This window comes from Colias croceus, chromosome 7, assembly GCF_905220415.1.
Source record: "Colias croceus chromosome 7, ilColCroc2.1".
NCBI classification, from domain to species: Eukaryota; Metazoa; Arthropoda; class Insecta; order Lepidoptera; family Pieridae; genus Colias; species Colias croceus.
Window position 1 is genome coordinate 3,671,302 of NC_059543.1, and position 25,283 is coordinate 3,696,584.

Sequence of the window (25,283 nt, forward strand, 5' to 3'; positions counted from 1 at the left end):
GATGAATAGTTTTTATAGATTTCTTGTCTTTTTGACGGTAGCAACAACAAATCGATCTTTGAAATGTCAAAGTCATTTTGAAAACTTGAAGTCAAATTATTTGTTTGTCTTGAAAATCCAAATATAAACTGATTAGTGATTACTGAAATCGGCAACTGTTCTACATTTTGTTCTCTTGGAATTTTTTCGTTATAGAATTGAATACTCTAAATTTCATTTATAATTTGATATCTGATACTTTTTCTAACTTGTTTTAAATAATTTTACTGATTCGATTTAAAATGTTGGGACGTTGCCTCTATCGTCAAATTTTTACATCATACAAATTCATTACTCGAACTGCTAATCAAAATTTACATTTGTCCTCGTATAAAGCTTCTGTAACGCGTATGTATTATGGTCTCCTTATTTTTTTGAACTACGAAGACTTGTTTATACCTATATATTTCACTTTTATTTCAGTTGAAAACAGCACAGTAAATAACTTAAATTTATGTCTTCGTCGCTCATATTCAGAAAAAGCTAAAATAGAAGATGTCATAGTAGATTATGAACATGTTAAAAAAGCAACTTCCAATGATAGTGTGTATATTATTGATGTTAGAGAACCTGATGAAGTAAAAGAGCATGGAAGCATTCCAAACAGTGTGAATATACCCTGTAAGCTATTATAGTATTTAATGTAGATTTTATAATAAGCATTTTGTTATACCTATATTTTATTGAATTATGTCTTCATAGTAGGAAATGTGACTCCCGCATTAGGCACTATGTCTGATGATGAATTTACAAAACTATATAAAAGGGAGAAACCCTCTGAGAATACAGAAATCATTTTCTATTGTATGATTGGCAAGAGGTCTGGTATGGCTCAGCAAAATGCCATTAACTTGGGATTTAAAAAGTAAGTATTACATTGTGACATATTACAAATAAAAAGACTTGCATATAAAACCTGCACAAACAATATTATCACCAAAAAAAGCATTGTTTTGTTACTGCTTTGTTCAGCCTTTAGTCTGTTTTTTTAAGTTTGTTTTTCTTACAGTTAATTGTTGTGATCTTAACAGCATTCAAACCTTTTTTAGTGCATGTTAGCAATGAGTCTTTACTCTTTAGATGTATAAAAATCTGTATCTTATTTTAATTTCAGTGTAAAGAATTATCTTGGAAGTTGGACAGATTGGGCTCACAAAACACAATAAATCGTTCTTTTGGTGTAATTATGAACCATCAATGAAAGGACTTTAAAATTACAATAATTGTATATTGTGTATAGATGACTTGTAAATTGTAATGTGGTAAATAAATGTATAATCAAAGTCAAACAAGTAAGGTTTCTCAGTAATAAAAGATTATAAAATATTTCAAGAATTTTATTTCTGTCTGCTTGACCAGTCATTCCAGCTGCCCAAATAAGTTTTGGATCTGTAAATAAAAAGATTCATACATTTTTTGAATAGGTTCTACTTTCTACAAGGTTAAAACATACTTTACTATAAAATCTGTCAGTCAAAGAACTCACTTTGAATATCCTAACTTTATTGCTCTGTTTAACGCTTCTGAAGAACGCTGGCCAGAACGGCAATAAAAAATTAGCTCATCTGACGGAGATGGTTTAGGCCTCTGATATTGTTTCTTGAATTCTTCTTCAGACATTGTAGTAAGTGCATCTTGCACAGTATTTACTATAAATTATATTAAACTTATGTAAGATATATACGTAAGTAATAATACTTAATAATAATATGATAATTAAGCAATAAACTATTTTACAAGCACTTACAAGGTATATTTATGCTCGATGGAATTTTTCCAGTGGATTCGATTTCATCTGGATTACGTACATCGATTATTACTTTCTCTGGTTGATATATAACTTTTAACATGTCTTCGTAACTAACAACTCTAACTGGGTCTACCATTATATCAATATATCAAATTTTTCGATTGAAAACACAACAAACAAAATAGAGAAAGTTTTATTTATTTATTTTAACTGACAGCTCAGAATCACAGATTAAGCTCAGAATTCAGATACAATTTCATACAAATAGAAAACAATGGCTGTTTTCCAATTACAGAGCATAATGCGACTCAGTGGCGCACAATGCCGAATTATGCTGATGCTTAATTGGAACGTGAAACGCACCAGCAGGTTGCGCTAAGTTCAGTGTTGATTATTTCATTAACATTTTTTTCAAAGTTTGTACCTTCATCCATACTTATATTTATTTTTTTAACACAATTTGAATTAACTTTGATTACTTCGAAAAAACTACAATGAAACGAAAGCTTTAAAATTTTTTCCAACAATTAATAATTACTAACGATAAATCGATTGCACGCATCAATTCACGCGCACTACTTTTAACAGTGCTCGATTGTGCAAAGCGTTGCTGTAGTTGGAACATTCAACGTTAAGCATTATGCCGCATAATGCGCTCTAGTGCTGTAATTGGAAAACACGGAATCATTTCAACAGATTATGAACATGACCTTTTATTTTTTATCTATATCACTTGATATTAATTATTAAGTGTAGAATAATAATTATCTTGAACTTTTTTATATCGTTAAATAATAAAATATGACGTCGACTTAAATAAAACTACATGATTAATCCTACTCCTGAATTATTACTAGTACCTAGTAGTATTTTATTACCTATGCCATAAGCCACAGCCCTAAAGCTGAAAACTTTTAAGCACTTACCGGCGCTTGTCAGTGCTGGTTCGTTCTACACAAAAAAAGCAGGTTGAAGCAGACCAAGACAAATTTTATATGGCAGCGCCCAGCGCTGACCAGTGCGTGTTGAAGCTTGTCGGAACTCGTCGGCGCTCGATCATATATTTTCTTGCGTGGGTTACCTGCGCTAATAAGCGCCAGTAAGCGCTTATCAGTTTCCAGCTTTCTTTCTGAATACGCCCTAAGCCTATGCTTTGCCTATGCAGCCTGAACCTGAATAGGTAGGTTAGGTCAAAAACATTGAGAACCTTTACATAGACCGACTCTGGGAAGGTACTCAAAGGCAAAAAATTATATGTACCTACCTTTTTTTTTGAAGTGAAACTTCTTTAACGGGGTTGGACAAAAATTTAGTGTAACATTTTTGCGTTACGCTGTAGGCGTGACATTTTTGCGTTACGCCGTAGGCGTGACATTTTTGCGTTACGCCGTAGGCGTGACATTTTTGCGTTACGCGCATCGAGATATATGTACTACGTACTAGAGAGGTTATTCCAAACAAAAACATTGCGCGCGGCCGATGTGGTGGGGTACGTGTGGAACGAGCGAGGCGTGGCTTCAAGTTCAAAGATTAAGCAATGCGTGCAGATGCGACACATTGTGCAATCTGTTTACTTGGTACTATCTGGTGGTACTGATACTAGGGAATTAATAAAAAGAGGATTTTATATTAAACTATGTATTTTAATTTCCTTTAAATAATATCAATTTAGTAAGCTTTTGTCGTTTTGTGTAGTAATCAATAGTTTTATCAGTTTTTGCTTCATGATGTAATCGAATTTTGGAGTATTGGTTTATAATAGCCCTAATTAAATGGATACGATGATTCAATGTTGATGGCGTTTACGTACCTATAAGAAACTCACATTTTGAAAAAGCTCACGTGAGATTCGAGGATGGGGGAGGGGGTTGAATAAAATCTCACGACATCTCACCAGGGGGGGAGGGAGGGGCAGAAGTAATTTAAAAAAACACCTCACGTAATTTATGGACGCCCCCTTACTCGATCACAATTTTTGTAACGAATGTGAAAGACGAAACAATAAATACGCAAAGCGGCTTTTACTATAAACGGAACTACATTTAAAAATATACTTTATTTATTGAGTTATAAGGTTGCTTCCATTCTGTTTATTTACATTCTCAAAAACATCAATCGCCGCAAGGGCGGCTTGCGACAAAGGCGGCTTGTGTCAAAGGCCTCGGCGATATCATTTAAGAACATAATAATATGTACTTTAGGCAAACTTGTAATAAAATCTATTTTACTTTCTTATTAGTCCATTTGACAAGGATATTGGGTAAGATACCTATTGGAATAATTTTATTATTATGTATGTACTTATTAAATCCGCGAATAAAAAAATTTTTACATTCGAATATAGAAATTGGGTCGCATTTTTTTAATCCGCGAATAGTGAAAACGCGAATAAAGGAAGCGCGATTAAGGAACTTTTACTGTATTAGTTTCTGTGAATGTTGTGTTTATTTGTAATTGTTGTGCATAATAATTTATAAATCCTATTGGAACAACTGTTGATGAACCTTTTTTTAATAAATAAAAATAGGTAAATAAATAAATATTACTTAATATAACCTACCGTTTTACTTTGTGTAGTCGGGTAAAAGTATAAATATTTAGGTACTACACCACGGTAATCTTTCATATTGTATATTCATAGTTAAAAAATCCAGTTACATTTTTTTAACACTCATCGATAGTGTCACGTCTGTGCTGTTAGTCTATGAAAAATGGCGCGAAACGCAGAACGCGTGGTGATTTTTCGCAAAATGATAACAATATTAGTAAAATGCATGACTTACTCATAATAAGGAAACTTACTGGTGACAAGTCACTCCTCGGGATTTGTTTGTATTATGGGAACTGTTAAAACAATATCTTAGCACACACGAAGGCATTTTGAACAGAGCAATAACACGTGTTGACGCGGCAAGCGTCCGGCACAGACTAAAGAGACTTGTGATTCTTGCCTCTAGCTCGTGTTAAAGAGAGTTTAGTAGCGATCGCCTCTCTAGGTTACGCGCCAACTTTTTCATATCCCTAAGTTTCACTTCTTACGTGTGTACTCTAGTACACGCACTAATTTTTTTTTTATAGTGGAAAGATAGATACCCACGGCCCCCGGGGAAGGAGCCGTGGGTTATGTCGGATTCTTACCGCCTAAAGCCCCACTGTGTTCCGTCGAGCCGCTTTAATGATGGGGCCGCGGGTATTGATTAGAATTCTTCCGCGACTACCTAATTTTATGTTATCACCGCATGCGCATACTTTTAATTATTATTACGTTGGACAACTGTTGAGCAACATTTGCCACACTTCTATGTAATCGCTTTGAAATGATTAGTATTTACGAATTATGTATTAGAATATTAATATTTATTTTTTTTACTGCGCTGTTATTAATCTAGAATCCTTGATGGACTTGCTATCTGATAAATCTCACCGAAATATAACAATATGTCCAAGCGGAAATGGAAGTCTGTCAAAACTTTTGGCGCGTACTTTTAAATAAAATCCTCTTCTTTGGTTAGTTTTGGCTTGAGCAAATTTGTAAGTTTTTATAAATCTTTTTAATTCTATAAATTAAAACTGTAACACGATGACTTTTGACTTAGAAGTTGGAGCATTTAAGATAATATTGATGTTATATTTTCATCAAATTAGTGCTGTAGCCAAACATTGCGTTTTATATAAAGAGGCAAAATATAATGATTTACCATATTCTAAATTGACCCTTCCCCTGTTAAATAGCATGTTACACAACACGAAAAAGATAAGGAACGCAATAAAAAACAATAATTATTACAAAAAATAAAAAATGTATTAAAAAAGACAGTCTTACTTTACTAACAATTGGTGATGTACTGTATAAGAAAGCATTAAAATGATAATCTCTATAGTATTTGAGCATCAAATAAATAAGGTTTCCATTTATGGACTCATATACAAAATTTTAATTATGAAAATATAATTTGAGAATTTAATAAGAGAATTTTCCACAAAATTTGAAACAAGAATATTAATAATTAAAGTATTATAAATAAGATGTGCTGTACATTTGTAACTTGTGTCTTATTAATAAGCTTATTGTGATTATCAATTATTTATCATTTGAGTTAATATTATAATATTGTCAATGTAAAATTAATATTTTTGTATATTGTACAAAATATATAGACATTTCCAGTCCAGATGAACTAGCTTAATTTTCTATACAAATCATGGATTTAATCAGGCACAGAAAATTTCATATTTTGATGCTTTTGAAAATTACTGACCAGAGTTTGGAATGTACTACAGTTATATGTATAAAGTAATAAACCTTAATTCTTAGCCACCTTCTCAAAGTACTTCTTCTTTTCATCTGGATTAGGGATAATCTGAAACAAACAAGCAATAATATTATTAGTAACTGAACATTGAAAATGATGTTAGGACAATTTTCTATGCATTATTTTTGCATTAAATATAATAAATTCAACTTACAGTATCTTGCCCGGGTTTCCACCCAGCAGGGCACACCTCTCCATGATTATCTGTGTATTGGAATGCTTGTACTAATCTTAAAGTTTCATCTACTGATCTACCCACAGGCAAGTCATTCATGGTAATCTGTCTCAAAATTCCTTTATCATCAATGATGAAGAGTCCTCTCAATGTGTGTCCTAAATCTTCCAAATATACTCCATAGTCTTTAGCTATTGTGTGAGTCAAGTCACTCAAGAGTGGGATGTTAATTTTGCCAAGACCTCCCTCCTTGCGTGGAGTATTAATAAAAGCTAAATGAGTAAAATGGGAGTCCACTGAACAGGCAATGACTTCTGTATTTATTTTCCTGAATTCTTCAATTCTTTCGGAAAACGCTAAAATTTCCGTGGGGCATACAAAGGTACTGTAATATAAAAATGTAGTTTTAAAATGATAAATTTAAATGTTTTTAAAATTTGCTTTTTAAATTTTACTTACAAGTCCAGGGGGTAGAAGAAGAATACTACATATTTTCCTTTGAAGCTTGATAGGGATAGTTGTGTGATTTCTCCATTTACAACAGCAGTTGCCTCCCACTCAGGGGCCGGTTTTGAAACTAAAAATTAGTAAGATATGTGCAACTTTAACAATAATTAATGAATAAAATAAGTCAAAATTAAATATTTTCTGTATGAGAAATTCAAAACTTACTCATGGCTTTTGTAAATTGTAATTTATGATCAATTCTTCTGGCGCCGCCGGGAAAAACATTGCCGCTACCGAAGGAATAGCACGAATCTGATTCAAAGAGTGTTGAAAAACTTCTAGAAGTGAAGTATATTAGAAAAATAATCGCTATTTCTATAAATTTCATTTTAGAAATTATTAAAAAATTATGTTTAATCTTATCAATAAAACGAGTTATCGAAAATCGACACCAATCGACACGTTAACAAAATATGAACAGACACACAAACATTATCGTAAGTACCTATTTTATTTGTGACATTTGACATTTGGCACAGATGTTGACTTTTGTAAGTTTACATGAAACCTGTGCATGAAACTCAACCACAAGCGTAGACCACAAGTCAACCACAAAACAATAAACTTTCATAAGTTATTCCTCCACCATGATACTTGAAAATTGCATCCTGTGTACGTGTGTGTGGTGTGTATATTTTGTTGTGATAGGTTTTTATCCTTTCTACCTGTGATTTCTACTGAGCTGAGGGGAACACAGAGCAAGTAATATAGGAGGGGAAAACATTTTTATGTACCTACGCAACTACTAATATTACAAATAGGTCTAATTCACAGTAATAAATTCCATAATTTACAAAAGCAGATAGTTCGATGGCGAAACGTGGCCTATGTCTTAGGCCGCCTGTCCACCTGCAAGAAAACTTCCGCGAGAAATGTCCGACAGTCTGTTTGACAGCAACTTGCAAGTCTACTTGCAGGTGAAAACGCGGAATTAGACTTGCAAGTTTCTTGCAGATGGAAACGCGGCCTAAGCAATGTTTAAGGCCGCGTTTCCACCTGCAAGAAAACTTCCGCGAGAAGTGTCCGACAGTCTGTCTGACAGCAACTTGCAAGTCTACTTGCAGGTGGAAACGCCGAGTTTACACATGCAAGCTGCTGTCAGACAGACTGTCGGACAGTTCTTGCAGAAGTTTACTTGCAGGTGGAAACAGGGCCTAAGAAAGATTCATTTTTAAATACATAGGTACATACCTTCTAAGATGTATTTTTTAATAATACCAGTGTTAAGTATTTTTATAATAATAAATATTCCATTCGTTCATTATTGTTTATTTCTTATTTGTTCATAATCACAGTTCATAATTAATTTTATGGTTAGCATTTTATGTAAAAGAGAAAAGTAAATGTATGAACCGGTTACCGATTTATGTAATTACATTCTATCATATGTCACATCACTACTTCCGTTTGCACTTGCTATCGCAAGCGAGTGTTGTACTTTTTTCGGAGTTTGATGCTTCTTTATTGTTATTATTTTAAAACGTAAAAGAAATGTATTTCTATTCATTTATAAAAGTGTTTCCGTGAGTTTGGTTTTTTACAAGTCCATCGCAAAGACTTGCGGTAAGTTTTTAGTTAAAGTTCCACTCGTCAATCATTATGGCGGTCAGATTACATTAGTGTTTGGTTTAAAGTTTTTCATTTTGAAGAGCAATTGGAATATATTACGCGTCGTCCTAATGAATGGAAATTTCAGATGGACGTACCAGACGAAGGAGTGTTGGACGTGGACTCATTAGTTGACGATGGGTCCGATGAAGAATGTGAAGCTCAGCCTTCTTCAGGTAAGGCATACAAATTATTGACGTGATAATCGAAAAGCTAACGCCGTAGTACCTTTTTTTCCAATACTTTTGTTCAGTAATGTGAATGTTGTTCATGTGTTTGCTTTAGTTTATTTACGATTGCTTCTTTTATTTATCTATTATTTACATCGTTTTTTTCCTCTTTTGTCGCAAAATTCTACAGATTTTTATGCAGGACCAGCATCAACGCCTACATCATGTGCATCATCTCCAAGAGGCGAAGAGCCAGCATCCCCTCACGCTGCAGTGTCTCAAACTGCATTTTTTCATCAAACATACACACGCCCATTCTTTACATCACGACGAGGACCTGGCAGACCCCGGAAGGAGGGGGTCAAATTGGCGAAAGAGGGCAAAATTGTTAGGAGGTAAGTTATAATTTTGTATGGCATTACTATGTTGACAAATATGATGACTTGATTATGATTGTAAATCACACAACTTGTCTTCAACTTTCCATATAGGTATGCTATAATATGCTAAGTATAATGATTTGAAATGATTGTGATACATTGATGAGGAGTGTGAATGTCTAAAAAACTGAACATACACACATAAATATACATATGTAAACCAGCCATTTAATAGTGTGTATTAATATTTATAAAAAAAGTAAAATTATTATTAAAACTTATTTCTTTAGGTATAGAGGTAATGCTGGAACATTGAGAGGTGCTAAACGCCACCGCACTAGTAGAGATGATGCACTTGATGATATGATGGAAGATGATGATTTTACAATGCCAGCCCCAGAAGAGCCACCTTACACACCAGAAAAGTGGTATGTTTTGATATTTCATAATACTTTTTTTTTAATGAAAGACAGAAAGTTTTTAGTTACTTATATTAAATATTTAAATTGTACTTTTACTTTTGATTTTATTTTTAGGCCTGGCAAAGTTTGTGCCTTGTGTAACCTAAGTGAACGCAGTCAGCTAGGACAAGGAGAGATGAAGCAAATACCTTGTAGCGTGGAGGAGGATGGTAACACTACACCAGCTGCGACTTCAGTACCCACTACTCCTACACCCACAACTCCTACTAACTTGCCTGCTGGTTTGGCGTCACCACCATTGGAAATGTTGGATGCTACTCAACAACAAGCTTTACTACCTTTGAGTAGGAGACAGAAGTCATTTAACAAGTGCAAGTATGTACACTAATGTGTTTTATCCCTTACAACAGTATAGCAATACTTACAGTTTAATTTATTTATACATAAATATTTTCTTCGATTTAGGACACCATTATACAACATGGAACATACAGATGAATTGTCAATAATTGGACACATAGACTCAGTGGAATTGCCTTCACTAGTATCTTCAGGAATGCTTTACATTCATCGCTGTTGCCTTGAGTTCAGTCCACCTTTCCAAGAAGAAGTTGCTGCATCTAGTTCAGAAGAAAATAAAGAACAGTTGGAAGAAGCTAGAGTTAGAGGAATTGTTACAGCAGCGCTTCTGAGAAAGTGTTCATTTTGTCAACGCCATGGTGCTAGTATACCTTGCAAGGTAAGATAATGAAACATTTTCTCTAATAATTGTATCATTTTTTTTTTATTCTTAAGTTAATTCCATAATTTTGTTACAGATGAGCTGTAGCAAATACTACCATTTGCCATGTGTTCTTGCTTCTGGAGGATTTATGGACTTCCAAACAAAATCTTCCTTCTGTAAAGACCATTTATATCAAGCACCTCTTGTGTGTAAGTTGAAACATTATGATGCTATTACCTTAATCAAAAAAAAAATTATATCAATGATCAATCTATACTGTGCTAGTGCTATTTCAAGTAAACTTGAACTAAATTTTTCCAAGTTTGAGATCTCATGCTTGCGTATATGTAATGTAATACAAAATTCTTCTTTCCTTCAGGCACTGCTGATATTGATTGTAGGACTTGTCGAACAATAGGAGACATGTCCAATCTCATGACATGTGTAATTTGTGGAGGACATTATCATGGCACTTGTGTGGGACTTGCTCAGCTGCCAGGTAGGTTTTAAACAAATAATGTGTAAATATTATTTTAAGACAACTTTATAAATACCGTCACGAATATGAAAATAAAAAAAAATTTCGCCAAACAGTTTTACGTATGATAAGGTGATACATTTGATTACTAAAGGTTTTTTTTCTAATTTATTAACTAAACTAAATATGTACATGACTATTACTTATTAACATGGCTATGAATACAATTTTTTTGTATCACAATTGATTAAGTTAAATGGGTAGAGAAGTTTATACTTACTTACTAGTAATAAGTATAATTACGGTGCAAAAATTTTTACTTCTATAATTTTGCACATAAGTAGTAAAGTCGACATGAGAGTCAATGTTTCAAGAATGAATTCTTAAATTTATGTTTAGGAGTGCGCGCGGGCTGGTCGTGCCGCTCGTGCCGCGTGTGCCAGGTGTGCCGCGGCGAGGCGGTGGGCGGCGCGGAGTCGCGCGCCGTCACCTGCGAGCACTGCGACAAGCTGTACCACGCGATGTGCCTGCGCCCCGTCATGGCCACCGTGCCCAAGTACGGGTGGAAGTGCAAGGTGAGAACGAGCTAGAGCAGTACTTTCCTAACTGCTATAATGGTGATGGATTTCAAGATGAAGCTCGTGAAATGTGAAGTTTAAATACAGGAATATATGAATCTGAAGTGTACTACAATTTTTAACTTACAGCACTTGTACAAGTTGCAATTTTTGATGAAATGTATATTTTCAGCATTATGGGATGCATTCTTATTTTTTGCATGTAATTCCTCGATTTTTTTTAAATTTAGCACAATACTGTTGTGGTCCAATACCATTATTTTATGCTCAAAAGCTAATTTTACTACGAGTATGTTTTTACTCAGTATATTAACTAGAAACATTTCTAATAGTGTTGCCGCGTATGCTCGGACTGCGGCTCGCGGTCACCCGGCGCTGGACCATCTTCCCGTTGGCACGCGCACTACACAGTGTGCGATTCTTGCTACCAACAAAGGAATAAGGGCTCATGCTGTCCGCTGTGTCGACGGGCGTATCGAGCCGCAGCATATAGAGATATGATACGGTGTACTGCGTGTCGGAGGTGAGGAAATATAGGGTTTAATTATGTACAAGATAGGTGCGAATTTAGGAATAATTGTAAATTTTACACAAGAAACAGTCTCATGAAGTAATCATTTCTCTTTGTAATAAAATATGTTGATCCTCACTTTAGAAACAACAGCTTTTGTATTTGTGTTAAAGTTTAGAAATGGTTAAAAATTTTGTAGGAAAAACTGTCCAATTGGATTACTTATTTGCAGTACAATTTGTAAATCTGTTATCTAAGTCAACCATAATTTGCGTTATTTTCTGATTAATTATGATATTATATAAATATTATGTATTAATTTCAAATTCTTATTTCTCCCATAGATTTGTTCACGGAATGTGTGATCCGGATGCAGATCCACAGCAGTATAAACAGAAAAAGGATCAAAACCCATCATATGAATACACATGCCCATTATGCAAAGCGCATATGCAAATGGCATCTAAGACAGGATGTATGTATTGTTTTTATTAAAATATTTACGTACAAAATAATAAAAGGTTTTTTCATATACTTAAAAAATGTATTTATTGTAGCATTTGAAGAGGACAACATGGCGTCTACATCACAAGATTCATCATTTGGTGATGAAAATTCACAAGAGCAAGATCCTCTTGCAATAGAGTTAAAGGTATTGCAATTTTTTTTTTAAAGAATTTTTCTTAATGCTAAAAGTAATTGCTATTTTTATATTATATAATTAAAAAATTAAATTCATGTGTGTTAATGTATTACCTAAATTGTTTTATTGCAGTCGGACGTAGGATTGGGTAAAGGCAAACCATATTCGGTATCATCAAAGGTTGCAAAGAAGAAAATTGGTGGTTTTAAATTAAAAGGCGGGTTTCCTCCGGCTGGCAAACTAGGATTTCAAAAACGTCAACGCTCAGTACTTGAGTTTGGTAGAAAGAGAGGATCGAAACCGAAAATGCGAGGAGTTTTCGGAGTACCCGGATTGGGTCTCCAGAGACCACAGGCACCAGATAATAAGACGCCTGAAGATGATCCAGGTAAAAATATTTCTACAGCATTGACATACAGTACTCCAAAATTAATAATGCGCATGCAAATCTTCGCTAATTGTCGTATTTCCAAAATGTATTTCATTTCACTAAACAAATTTTACTAAATTATGCATGAAGAAAATGCATTTAACCACTCTATATACATATCGTCTTCGGACGCTCCGGGAATATGACAGTTACCGAACTGTGACGAAGATTTCTATGTGCATTATCACTTTTGGAGTACTATACAATAATGAACTCACCATCATACTCAAAAATTGTCCGAAACAAAACTCTTCTTATCCATCTTTTAGGCAGAGTTTTCTAATGAGTGTATAATTATGACATTCAATAGCTGTTTATAGCATGCTAATGCTTTTTTTTACATACAGCATAATATATATATATTAATCTTCATGCATTTCGTTATTTGTAGGGGTCGAAAATAAGTTAGTCCTATGTTCAAGTAAGGACAAATTTGTGCTGACTCAAGATTTATGTGTGATGTGCGGTGCTATTGGAACTGATTCGGAAGGATGTCTTATTGCTTGCGCGCAGTGTGGACAGACGTATCATCCTTACTGTGTTAATATTAAGGTAAGCTGAAGAGCTATTTAAAATATAGGATGAAATATAAATGATAGTTTTTTAGATATATCTAGTTCACTAGATTTTTCCTCTTTGGTAATGTTTTAATTTTTTTTTATAAAATTTAATGTGGATTAGGGAATATGCATAAAATTTTAAATGGCCTAAAATATTTTTTTCTCGAATACTTATTATCGTAATATTATAATGAAAAGGATTTTTTTTTATTTACTTTTTATTTAAACCCCTAAAATAATATTCAAAAAGTGCAAAATAAGTGAACGAAATTCAAACTGCCAGAACGCGCCACCACTGGTCGAACGAAATGTGACGTCATTTGACACGACATTGTATGAATCATCACTCCATACTCCATAGTAAACACAAGGTAAACACCCACTGGATGTGTCATGTGACGTCACGCAAAGCGCGCGCACAATGGCGGCGTTTGAACTGCTTACATTTTTTAAAAGTTTTAAATTTCATTTTTAAAAATATCTAGAGTATTTTGAAGCCCATTAATATTTTTTTCTACGTTATAAAATAGTAAACTATTAATTTAAGACAAAAAAGAAAAACATGAATATTCCCCATTACAACTGTATAATGACTGTAAAATTTAGATTTTTTTCATCTTCTTTTATATTATTTTATGTAAATTAATCTGAATGTATTATGTTATAAAAAAAATCCACATTCAGTCAACCTTCAACTATTTCTTGGGCAAAATACTGTGTTCTACATACAATTCTTAATTTCCATGTAAATTGAATTTTATAAATAATGATAAGTAATTAGAATTTGTTTTTTTTTTCTTACCAACAGGTATCGCAAGTGATAGTGTCCCTTGGCTGGCGTTGCCTAGACTGCACGGTATGCGAAGGCTGCGGTTCGCGCGGAGACGAAGGTCTTCTCGTACTATGTGACGATTGTGACACCGCGTGGCATACATACTGTGCGCGGCCGCAGCTGGCTGACGTGCCGCGGGGCGCGTGGCGCTGCGAGCGCTGTCGGCGCTGTCTCGTGTGCGGGACGAGGGACACGCAGCTGTGGTGTGACAACTATACGGGTACGTGAGCGCTGCAGCGGATGGAGGGGATTTGTACGTTTGTAATAGGGATAAAGCGTTGTCGGCGCTGTCTTGTGTGCGGAATGTGAGATACGCAGCTGTGTTTCGATAACTTTACTATCGTGAAAGAGTACTTCTGTCGCTGTGGTGTGATAACTGATAACTATACAGGTATGTGTGCGCTGCAGCCGTGTTGTTGTTGTTTGGGCGTGCTTCTTGTATTAAAATATTTGCTGAGACGATTTGAAGTGTAAATATATTTGAAGCAGCAATTGCTTAAAATTTTGACAAGTTTATTTAGTCCATTTATATTACAGATTGGGTTTTATTGATAAAACACTATTTATTACTTTAATACCTACCGGAAACCTTATTTACAGAAAAATATGTAAATAAGATAAATATAAAAAAGATGTAAATTTATATACTATAGTTGTACACTGCATATAAAAGAGAGTTTATTATTTGTCCTAAAATAAAAATGCTATTTGTACAGAATGCGCGCCGTGTGCCTCCCTGGTGATGTGCTGCGTGTGCTCAGAGCCGTACTCGGACGGCGAGCTGATCATACAATGCGTGCCGTGCGCGCGCTGGCTGCACGCCGCGTGTGATAACATACGCAGTGAGGCGGATGCCGAACTGTGCTGTCGTGCTGGGTTAGTGTTTTATTTTATTCCTAGCTTTCCACCCGCAACTTCGCCCGCGCAGTCAAAGAAAAACCCGCATAGTTCCCGTGGGATTTCCGGGATAAAACCTATCGTATTTCCCGGGGTAAAAAGTAGCCTATGTCCCTTCTTGGGTATCAAAATATCTCTATACCAAATTTCATGCAAATTGATTCAGTAGTTAAGGCGTGATTGAGTAACAGACAGAAAGACAGAGTTACTTTCGCATTTATTATTTTATTATTTATTAAAAGTTGCTACAAAAAAAGAGCATATGTGCCGGGCACACGTGTCAGAAGTGAAACATCTTTGAAAAGATTCAGAGATACCAAAATCGTCGCCTGATGGAGTAAGGACGTACGGTATTGCCACGACGCGGACGTGACTTTGAAATTTTACTCCCAACGCGCCTAAAGAAGGTCACTTCAAAAAATATTGCCATAGACTTTGGCTACAATATTGAATTCTTGTTTAAGTTGTTTAAGTTATATAGATTATTTTTTTTTCTAGATATTTTCATTGATGTATTTAAAAAATAGTCTCTTATAAAACTATAAACATATGTTCCTATAAATAAATTACCTAATTCCTATTTTCCTATTTAATTTCCTATTTTCAATACAGATACAAATGCGGACTCTGCCGCGGTCGCGACATACCGCCGCCGCATTTAGCGCGTGCAATAGAACCGGCTAACTCCCACAACTCAAGTTCATCCAAACCCGCGGGACGTCTAACCGCACTAGCTCTAGGATTAGCCGGAGAATACTACGTGGATGACGTGTGTCTGTCACAACGTGGGGCACATCATATGAAGCAATTGGAGGCGGAGTTAGGGGTTACACACACGCGCCGCAAGAGGCGCTTTAAACATGAAAATACGGAGAAGGACGCCGGTGAGTAATGTTGTGTTTTTTTTTTGTATAGTGTTGTAATTGTATGTGGTGTTGTAGTGTTATAATGTTCGATTATATGTATTTGGAAAGTTAAATATTATGTACATGTTTTAGGTTGATCTATAAGTTATAATTCATTTGAAGTGTGGCGTACACTTTTTTATTATAAAATGTATTATTTACATGTAAAATCTTGGTAGCTCAGACAAATGGCATGAATATTTCAATTTTTTTTATTATAATTTTTAATGAATAATTTTTTTTAATTTAATTTGTAACAGTAAACTGATGCAATATAGTTTCATTAATAAAATGGGGTTATTATTTACTTATGTAAAATCATTATTTTATTTATGTATATTCATTATGTTTATCTATATCTAGTATATAAGTATTATATTATGTTTGTCTAATGTGGGTGTTTTTGTTGGACGCTGGCTTTTGGATTAGAAATAATGGCATCTATTGAAACAGTGGTTCAGAACTCTGAAGCAGATGGGGGCGATGACACCAAGCCCGACACTACAGCGGAAGTTAAAGAAGAACCAGGTATGAAATAACAATTTTTTTTTTTCTAGAATATGTACACAACTTATGAATTCAGTTTATGGTAAAACCAAATATAGCTCTTTGCTTCGTCAATTCATTATGTTTTTAATTTTTTGGTTACTTGTAAATTCTTGTTAATATTTTTTTGCATGAAATCTTAAAAAATATTTTATTTATTTCTATAATAATTAAGCTTGTTTTTCATTGTTAAATTATTTACAACCCTAACGGGGTTTTAACCAATCTCTTCACAATATCTAGGCTTATCTACGAACGCCAATCTCAAAGAGGGCATCCTATGGAACGTGGCCAACGATGGCCCAGTACCAGAAGGCTTTACAATCTACACTACAGACTCTGGTCTAACTGTACTACGTAGGAAGAGACAGAGGAACTTGAACAAGCTTGGTATTGGCGGGTTCGTTGTGCGACAGAGGCAGACGACAAAAGCGCAAAATGAGGATGAAAAAGAAGGGGATGGTACGCAACATTCGGGGGGTGAGTTGAGAATTACTTTATTCCGTAGTGTAAGTTTTTCTATGGAGAAGTTTGACTATATGAGCATTATTGCTAATGCATTTTCTATGCAATGAAATGTGTCACATCTGCATAAAATTTCGTTTAGTTAAAGTCGATAGACGAATGCCGTAACAAATTCCTTTCTCTTTTTTAAAAAATCCGTATTTTTAACTCACTAAATTAATACAATAACTATAAACTAATTATACAGAATCGCCGAGTAACAAACGAAAACCGAGACGCAAACCTCGCTCTAAATTGATGGAACAATTTCCCTCATACATGCAGGAAGCATTCTTCGGAAAAGATCTGTTGGAGCCGGCGAAACCAGCAGGTAATTTTTATATTGTTTCGTGCATAATTAAATTTTTGCATTTTTACCTTGACAAAGATATATTCAACTGCATATACTTATTTTTGTTTTATGTGCTTGTGGTTTTAAAATAGCTTTCTTTGTTAATACAATATGTATATTTATCATTCAGGTGAAGAAGGCGCCCGGTCACCAGAACTAGGAGCGTTGGATAATTCAGATTCGGACGGCGAGGACGTAATGGCGGCGTTGTGCGCGTACGCAGATCGGGACGCGACTGCTTGTATTTCGCTCTCTCAGGTACTGTAATACTACTACGATTTGCTGGCTTACTGGTACTAGTGTTTATTATTTTTTTGTTATCAAAGAATTTTTCGTCGTCCTAGGAAATAAATTGTAAGCTAAACTGGTAAAATTGTTTTTAATATAGGTTAGGATATATGAATTGTCTATGTAAAAAAATCTAATAATAGTAAATAATTTTGAATTTTCTTATTGAGTTCACTTGCGTTGAACTTAAGAAATTGTATTCCTATTTTATATTCGTAAATAATAGGCATATAATGTCAATTTGTTTTTTCAATGATACAGGAAGAGGTAGAGGTGCTCACGTCCCTCAAGCCAAAAGAAGAGAAAGATGATTTATCAAACGCAATGGGCCTCGATGGTAACATAAAAATAAAGACTGAAGGTACAGAAGATTGCCAATTGAAGCACACTGAAGATTCAACAGCGCTCAAAAATGCTATACTGGGCCCGCATCATGCGGAGATAGAACAAACGCCTGCAAGCACTGATGGGGTAGCGCCAGTGCCACCCAAAACTGAACCTAATACTGGTATGATTTGGGTTTAATTTGGTATATTATTATATCTTGATAAATTTTGTCGATACTAAAATCTTGAAGTTAGTCATAAAAAGTGATAAAATCATGACTTAGTTTTTATTACTTTATCAAAATTAGTAATATTGTTGACTAATATAAATCCAAATTAAACCAATTTTATATTTCTTATACATGATTATTATATTTTCATTTTGAAAACAGAAAGCGCAGTAACGTCACAACCAGCCATTTCACCAAAGGACGAATTGTCCCTTCTCGGTGTGAATCTAGACGCAATGGTGCGAGACACACTACCAGATATGGACAGCAATGACGTGGATGAAATATTTAAAGGTGTTCTTACGGATGACTCGCAGGTATATTATATATTTTGTCTAAAACTACTATCTAATTGCAATACTGCAAATCCCAAAAACATTACGTTTGGAAAACAAAAACATTACATTTAGAATACTTTGTAACTTATCATTTAAAGTATTTAGATCATTCGAATTTAATTACAAATATAAATATTATGTCTTGTAGGAGTCTCAAGAATCATCAGTTTCATATGTAAACTCTATCGGCGGAACGCCATACTCGCAACAGAGACAACAATTACAAAGTCCTATGGAGTATACATCACCTTATCATCATACCGATTTTGGAAGCAGGTACCCATTTCTTCTTTAATTAGTTCTATATTTACTAGATTATCTATAAGCGTGTAAAAATTTTCCCAATAAGGCTGGTTGCAGAGCTTGACCGACCATCAGTGCGTACCGTCGGTCCTGACGGTACGCATCAACAATGTGTATGACTACGACACTAATACGCATGACAATACGCGTGCGTATGGTCGGTCTAGCTATGAACGGTTTTAGGAATTTCCATACATATTATGACAAGCGCGACTGACGTACGCACTGATGGTCGGTCAAGCTCTGCAACCAGCCTAAGCTTTAGTTATGTGATACATGTTTTAAAATTGCAGTGGGAGTAGTGCATTGAGTCCTTTATACTCAGAAAGTGGATCTGGTACAAATTGGCCTGAACAAAGCAATGCCCCGCCGCCGTCATACAACCAACGCAGTGCAGACAAAATGCGTGCTGATGAGAGTAAGTACAACTATTATAAAAATTGAAATTGTTTGCTTTTATATCTATAATGGAAGCAATATTGTTTACGAATAATAATTGTTATTAGGTCTAGGCTCAGCAGCGACGATATCAGCGGTACTATACGCAAACACTAACCACCCTGAATGGAAAACTGAATTCCCAAATTGGGTTGATCGCTGCAAGCAAATATTGAAGAAATGGCGTGCGCTTCCCGCTGAACAAAAGGCACCGTACTTGCAGAGAGCGAGGGATAACCGAAGCGCGATACGTATGAAGAAAGCCCAGCAGGTATGTGCTTTGTGTGTGTTCACTGCAATTTGTGCTAACACTCACTTACACTTGTGTATTCGTGTGCCTATAATATTAGCTACGGCCTTGTTCAGAATCGGGGATTTGAAAAGTCAAGAGTCGGACGAAAAAATCACGGTAGTACCGCACAGAACCAGCGTGTAAAGTTCTACAGTGACTTTTTCTTTTGACTTCCTTGTCTTATTTTTTGATCTCATTGAAGATAACTGTATTTTTTTATAATAATCGTGGATTGTACCCACTTAATGTGGTATAAACTTCTGGACAAGGTGTAAGATGCGGTCACCGCAGCTTGGTCACGCGAACCGGAGCTAGTCACGAGTATTATAGACGGTTGGTTAGCTCGTAATATAAACAGGCTAGTTACCGGCATTCATCTATCTTCTTGGATTAACAAATTGTATAAGTGCGTTATAAGATAGTTTTTGGTGAAGCACAACGAATTGAGAACATATTATATATCTATCTAAATATTGCACAATAACATTGTATTATCATTATGTATGTATCATATTTACAAATTGTATTGTCTTATTTATGTAAGGAACGTAAGAATATTTTATGTATCCGATATTATTGCCTATAAATTACTGTTATGTATATGAAAGAATAGACAAAATTGTATAATGTTGACTGTCCGCGTACACGTACGCCTTAACGCATTAACGCGCGATGGACCGTGGCCCGTTGGACGACGTAATGAGCGAATTGGTTCGGGCGACAGAGTTCGAGCGGGGCCAGCGGGGAGGGCGAGGCGAACACCACGCCGCCCACTCCCACGCCCACGCCCACGCCCGCGCCGCCGGTGCCCAGCGCGCCCGTCAGCGTCAGCGCTGTCAGCGTGCCCGCCGCGAACGCGCCCGCCGCGCCCGTCAGCAACGTCAGCAACGTCAGCGCCGTCGGGGTCGGGGCGGTCGGCGTGGGCGTCGCGAGCACGGTGCGCGCGCCGAACGTGACGGTGACAGCGGGCGGGCTCCTGGAGGCGGACTCGCACATCCGCGTGCTGACGCCGTCGGAGATTATGCGCACGCTGCCGCGGCTAGCTAACGCACCCGCCCCACGGCACACGGTACCCGCCCCACACCACCCGCTCCCTTGCCGCTTCCCTCCGACACTTCCGAACCCGCCCCCACCTTACAAGAATTACTTTAATATGTTTGTAGTGTTTTGAAAATTTGATTTATTATTGTACACTCGATGTGTTGCATTGTTATCTGCATACATTTTAGTAAGTACAACGCTTTGATGTGCTACTCGATGTTTATATTTGTATTCAAATTTTCTAGACAGAATTATGATTTGATGAAGTTACATGTCTATTACAGCTTTATTTTAATTTTTTATGTCAATGTGTAGCATTAAAAAATCTGAAATAAGATTAAATATAAACATAATAAAGGAAATAATAAATTAAAACAGTTTAGCGTACATTCCTTTATCCTTCCTTTCCAACTCTCCACTAAGTTCCAATAAATATCTGTAATTCAATGGCGTCGTAAGCTGTGTGATTACTTTTATTTTAGCTTATTATCGAAGGACATCCGACACTCGATGCGCCTCCCGGACTCTCGTCCGCTGTATACGTAACGTTGTTTTTATTTTATTTTCGCTTTGCCTTGGTAGTGTTGGCTTTAATATTGGAAACGGCTGGTTGTGGTGTGCTAACAGTTCTAACATTAGTATTAATTATTATTGTTTGTTATATTATGTTGCAATGTTACGCTCGTATGGGCTGTGTATTAGATTTAAGCGAGGTTGTAGTGTAATATAGGTGTAAGTCAAATACTAATTAGTTATCCGATTGTCATACAATTGTATAGGTCTACCAGAATCTGATGGCATATTTATATTTAAGAAATATAAGATTTTCATGTGGCAACTTATTTGACAACTATCAAATTGGTTGTCAAATTATTTGTCTTTTTTGCAGTTGATAAATAATTTTTAGGATTTTGTCTAAAAAATCTTCGAAAATGTCGAAAAAGCCGCTGTGATCACAAGCAAGAGGTGTTGTTTATAATGTGTATAGAAAAATATTTGATGAAGAAGGGTCAAACACATCACAATTTTCAATTTAGAAGATTTTATTGGTAAATTGGACTTACCCGCTTTGATACTTTTAATTAAAAAATATTATATGTAGGTAACTATAATATTGTTTGTTGATTGGAATATAATTTTATGAAAACTTATTACAGGAGTTTCCAATACGGCTATTCGTCAAGTCCAAGCTGACCAAGTCAATTTTATAATGTGTGTATCTGTTAATACTTACGAAAATAAACATAGTTTTATTTTACTTTTATTTTATTTTATAAAAAATTATAAGCAGTCTAGTTTTCTATCGATATAACATCGATATTTTCACATGGCATAATGATAATGAACATACAAATATAGGTATGTGTAAATAATAATATGTATTACCTGTGTAAAAGTAATATGTATATTATACATGTAAGTATGTACCTACATAATATTAAGTGGATATCTCATTATTAAGTACTGTATTGTCCACTTATGTAATGTGACTAATGATATGAGAACAAACTAAAAAATAAGCAGTATCAAGATCGTTCAGTCTATTTTCCCTAGGGTTGCACACTCAAAATTTTGATTTCCCTAATTGCCATCAGATTCTGGTTTACCTATAAAATATATTTGTGTACATAATTTTTGTGAATAATTAAATGCATTATGGACCTCTTTTGTTATAAACGTAGTTAACTTTTAATTGAAATACAGCTCTCATTAATCTTTATTGTATCTTCTATCGGAAAAAATGCATGAGTATTATAGGTAATTTACATTGAAAATACTAAGTTTATTAACTCGACTGAAAAGACTTTCTTTAACACAAACTATAATAAATGTATATTGTATATACAAAATAACCACGCCTTTTATGTATTTAATGTAGTGAAATGCATCAAGCATGCTCACGTTTTTATAGAAAATTCGATAACTACAGTAAAGTAAATTCAATTCACAATACTTGGTTTTGGAAGTAAGCACAATATGTTAAAACTATTGAATAGCAGCATGCGGTCTGTAGACAAGATGAAAATTAAAGTTGTATGAGTACAGGCTACAAAAAGGTATAATATAAAACTGATAATTCAACATATTTTATATTCTCATATAAGTGTGTGAAAAAAATTGATATAGTATTTATGATATAGGACCAAGAGCGGGCTTGTAACCAACAAAGGAGTGCTCGTGAAGCGGAACAAGAACGACAGTGGAAGCAGTTACAGCAGATGCGGCAGCAACAGACGCAACAACAACAACAGATCATACACGATCAGAGGATACAAGGTATCTTTGAACTACGCACTACGTGCTTATTAAAAGAATATTGTTATTCACTTACGTCTGTATATAACCTTTTCTGATTAGTAGGAAAAATCTCCAGTGGCTAATGAAACTGTTTTCATTTTTAGTCTATTTGTTAAACTTTAATTCCATGCAGTCGTTTTTGTGTATCGCAGAGGACTGCGGTACTCAGAAAAAATAATAATATTTGGACAATAATTTTTCTTCAAACTACCTATATTTTTATTTATTCATCATAATCAATTTTTTACTAAAATGTACGTAACTAACGTTCAACATTCAATTATCAAGCAGCGATGCAGCGCTTACGCACAGACGGCAGCCCCCCATCAGGTGCAGTGGGCCCGCTCCCCACCACAGTACTAGCAGCACCCACTCAGCCCGTGAACGCGCCTGAAGCGCCGAGAAGCGCTTTCCCCGCTCAACGATTCCCCTTGCATTATGCAAACGCGGACGATAATATTAATAGACAGTTGAGAGAACTGCTGCAGCGACACCCGGAGAAGATGTGGCCGCCGCGTAAGTAGATTTTATATGGCTACAAAATCTACTTTAAAATCTACGACTGATATTAATTTGACTATGTGTTATTTTGTAGTCAGTAATATTACAAAAAAGACTTGCGAGATTGATTTTAAAGAAATAAAATTTAAAATGTAAAGAAGTGCAATTTATTTCATTGTGATGTTTCAAATTAATAAATTGCAATAAAAGTAAAAAAGAAATTGATTACAATGTTGTAACACAAAATAAAAATTTTCATTCATGTTGTGTCTGAAATGCCAGCAGATTGTTTTCTCATAATGAACAATAAAAAAATGTTATGTTGTAATTTGTCCGAGTTCCTCAATCAATTGAATGTACATACATCAATACATAAAATGGGTATGAAGTTAAATCACTGTTCAGCAGAATCAGAATAAATCAATTTAAGCACCAATAATTTTTTCGACCTACAGAGTCACACGAAGAGGGCGAAGGCGCGGGTTTCCGTTTGCCCTTACCCGTGGGAGGACACGCGCTACGACCGCGCGCGCCCGCACTGCCGATGCACAGGGCGGACCTGCAGCCGCAACGTGAGCGCATGTTTAACGCTTGTATGCATTTATAGTAGTTACAATTATATCTATATTCGTTTTCATGTAGTATTTTAAATTTTTGACAGAAATAATAATAGTAAAGACATTGTACAATTAGAATGATGATGATCAAATAAGTATTATAGCTTGACTGCAACCGCTGTAGAGCTGTATAGGTATGTGCGCGGCGAGGCGGGGGAGAGTACCGACTATTCCGTTTCTTTCTAACTCGTGCTCTTTCTTACTCGGTCCCCGCCTCGCCGCACATACCTAGGGTGCGGTACAGCTGTTGCAGTCAAGCTATAAATTTTTTTTTATATATGACAATACAAATAAAGTTCTATCTTTAGTATGCTTCGTCGATTTATCGTATTTTTTAACCAATATGGTATGAGAATCTGATGTTATTATACATTTTCGCAGTGATAATGCATCAACGTCTTATGACGCCAGACGGTCAACAGCAGCAAAACATGGCCAATGTAGCGGCTCAGCAAAATATGGATCAGAAACAAAATATCCAGTCGCAAGCCAACAGTCAGTACTTTTATTTGTTATTTTTTTAATTAACATGTTTGTATGAATATTGTTTGTTTGTTAAAATATTTCTCTTACTTTAAAATTATGGTTGATTACTTAGGCGTTAGCAATTTTTATACCTAAATTACAAGCATTGTAATACTTTTATTAGAGAGGTGAGGTTATAGAAGAAGTCCAAACTGTAATAATTTAAAACTAAATTTCTTAAAATTGTTTTTCTTCTTCTTTTAACTCCATTTTCGTTCTACAAGTTGACTTAAGACATAATCAATTTGTTTTTATAATGGAGGAGAGTAAATGGCAAGTGTTTTTTTGTAATCTGAAAATCTGTCTTTGCAACAGGTTTTGTGCTTATAAAATTAGCCAACAATTTAATTTTACGCGATGTAACATTGTAACATTGTAAATTCGTTCTTATGTGTATCGAGATAGAATAGATAATGGAACGGAATATTTTTATAGACTCAAGTGCAGATAACAAAGAGGATGGTGGTCCAGATCAAGGCAGTGATGAGATGGACATTGGTGACATGGATAAATTGGAACAGGACCCTGGCAATATAGGAGAGGTAAAAACTAATATTTTTTTAATATTTTTATTTTTGGATGTGTTTTGATAAAAAAAATCTAAATGATTGTATAGATAGCATAGGTACTTTTTAATGAATGCATATTTTTTTAATGTCGATCACGTAAAGCTCATAGTAATAAAACAACTACAAAAAGAGGGTTATAAATAATGTATTTTCTTCGATCTTCTGTTCTAAATTCCGTACCTTTATACCACTA

The 25,283-nt window shown here is 35.0% G+C and overlaps 4 protein-coding genes across 6 annotated transcripts in view; 2 read left to right on the top strand and 2 right to left on the bottom strand.

Moving 5' to 3' along the window:
• The first annotated feature begins 95 nt into the window (after positions 1–95).
• LOC123693008 (rhodanese domain-containing protein CG4456-like) lies at positions 96–1,365 on the top strand. The gene is made up of 4 exons (XM_045637877.1): positions 96–387; positions 463–660; positions 742–904; positions 1,154–1,365. The coding sequence occupies exons 1-4, from the start codon at positions 282–284 to the stop codon at positions 1,203–1,205; spliced, it is 519 nt and encodes a 172-aa protein (XP_045493833.1). The 5' UTR covers positions 96–281; the 3' UTR covers positions 1,206–1,365.
• LOC123693012 (rhodanese domain-containing protein CG4456-like) lies at positions 1,361–1,994 on the bottom strand. The gene is made up of 3 exons (XM_045637881.1): positions 1,787–1,994; positions 1,526–1,688; positions 1,361–1,428 (listed from the first exon to the last, which is right to left on the bottom strand). The coding sequence occupies exons 1-3, from the start codon at positions 1,923–1,925 to the stop codon at positions 1,377–1,379; spliced, it is 354 nt and encodes a 117-aa protein (XP_045493837.1). The 5' UTR covers positions 1,926–1,994; the 3' UTR covers positions 1,361–1,376.
• A 3,575-nt stretch (positions 1,995–5,569) lies between these two features.
• LOC123693004 (peroxiredoxin-2) lies at positions 5,570–7,188 on the bottom strand. Its single transcript, XM_045637871.1, has 4 exons — positions 6,950–7,188; positions 6,737–6,854; positions 6,257–6,662; positions 5,570–6,150 (listed from the first exon to the last, which is right to left on the bottom strand). The coding sequence occupies exons 1-4, from the start codon at positions 7,110–7,112 to the stop codon at positions 6,094–6,096; spliced, it is 744 nt and encodes a 247-aa protein (XP_045493827.1). The 5' UTR covers positions 7,113–7,188; the 3' UTR covers positions 5,570–6,093.
• A 1,014-nt stretch (positions 7,189–8,202) lies between these two features.
• The window catches only part of LOC123692974 (histone-lysine N-methyltransferase 2C-like), a 44,839-nt gene continuing 27,758 nt past the window's right edge, over positions 8,203–25,283 (top strand). The window contains exons 1-32 of one of the 3 annotated variants that reach the window (XM_045637832.1): positions 8,203–8,347; positions 8,481–8,568; positions 8,753–8,957; positions 9,233–9,370; positions 9,479–9,739; positions 9,830–10,103; positions 10,183–10,297; positions 10,468–10,587; positions 10,966–11,141; positions 11,477–11,667; positions 12,000–12,130; positions 12,213–12,307; positions 12,431–12,686; positions 13,120–13,280; positions 14,097–14,340; positions 14,837–14,996; positions 15,630–15,901; positions 16,376–16,450; positions 16,712–16,948; positions 17,181–17,303; positions 17,455–17,582; positions 17,874–18,120; positions 18,331–18,485; positions 18,655–18,782; positions 19,103–19,227; positions 19,316–19,518; positions 20,264–20,476; positions 22,722–22,857; positions 23,167–23,394; positions 23,835–23,972; positions 24,378–24,491; positions 24,957–25,063. In XM_045637832.1, coding sequence (XP_045493788.1) covers positions 8,481–8,568; positions 8,753–8,957; positions 9,233–9,370; positions 9,479–9,739; positions 9,830–10,103; positions 10,183–10,297; positions 10,468–10,587; positions 10,966–11,141; positions 11,477–11,667; positions 12,000–12,130; positions 12,213–12,307; positions 12,431–12,686; positions 13,120–13,280; positions 14,097–14,340; positions 14,837–14,996; positions 15,630–15,901; positions 16,376–16,450; positions 16,712–16,948; positions 17,181–17,303; positions 17,455–17,582; positions 17,874–18,120; positions 18,331–18,485; positions 18,655–18,782; positions 19,103–19,227; positions 19,316–19,518; positions 20,264–20,476; positions 22,722–22,857; positions 23,167–23,394; positions 23,835–23,972; positions 24,378–24,491; positions 24,957–25,063 — 5,244 coding nt within the window. In that variant the 5' untranslated portion in view covers positions 8,203–8,347. Of the gene's footprint in view, positions 8,348–8,480; positions 8,569–8,752; positions 8,958–9,232; positions 9,371–9,478; positions 9,740–9,829; positions 10,104–10,182; positions 10,298–10,467; positions 10,588–10,965; positions 11,142–11,476; positions 11,668–11,999; positions 12,131–12,212; positions 12,308–12,430; positions 12,687–13,119; positions 13,281–14,096; positions 14,341–14,836; positions 14,997–15,629; positions 15,902–16,351; positions 16,451–16,711; positions 16,949–17,180; positions 17,304–17,454; positions 17,583–17,873; positions 18,121–18,330; positions 18,486–18,654; positions 18,783–19,102; positions 19,228–19,315; positions 19,519–20,263; positions 20,477–22,721; positions 22,858–23,166; positions 23,395–23,834; positions 23,973–24,377; positions 24,492–24,956; positions 25,064–25,283 lie in introns of all 3 variants that reach the window. The other 2 variants (XM_045637833.1, XM_045637834.1) reach the window with 2 other exon arrangements.

Coding starts and splice junctions, on each gene's coding strand:
- LOC123693012 (XM_045637881.1), bottom strand. CDS start 1,925: ATGGTAGACCCAGTTAGAGTTGTTAGTTACGAAGACATGTTAAAAGTT. Junction 1,689..1,786: donor ATCGAGCATAAATATACCTT/GTAAGTGCTTGT, acceptor TATAATTTATAG/TAAATACTGTGCAAGATGCA. Junction 1,429..1,525: donor ATAAAGTTAGGATATTCAAA/GTGAGTTCTTTG, acceptor TTTTATTTACAG/ATCCAAAACTTATTTGGGCA.
- LOC123693004 (XM_045637871.1), bottom strand. CDS start 7,112: ATGAAATTTATAGAAATAGCGATTATTTTTCTAATATACTTCACTTCT. Junction 6,855..6,949: donor ACAATTTACAAAAGCCATGA/GTAAGTTTTGAA, acceptor ACTAATTTTTAG/TTTCAAAACCGGCCCCTGAG. Junction 6,663..6,736: donor TTCTTCTACCCCCTGGACTT/GTAAGTAAAATT, acceptor TTTATATTACAG/TACCTTTGTATGCCCCACGG.
- LOC123693008 (XM_045637877.1), top strand. CDS start 282: ATGTTGGGACGTTGCCTCTATCGTCAAATTTTTACATCATACAAATTC. Junction 661..741: donor AAACAGTGTGAATATACCCT/GTAAGCTATTAT, acceptor ATGTCTTCATAG/TAGGAAATGTGACTCCCGCA. Junction 905..1,153: donor ATTAACTTGGGATTTAAAAA/GTAAGTATTACA, acceptor TTTTAATTTCAG/TGTAAAGAATTATCTTGGAA.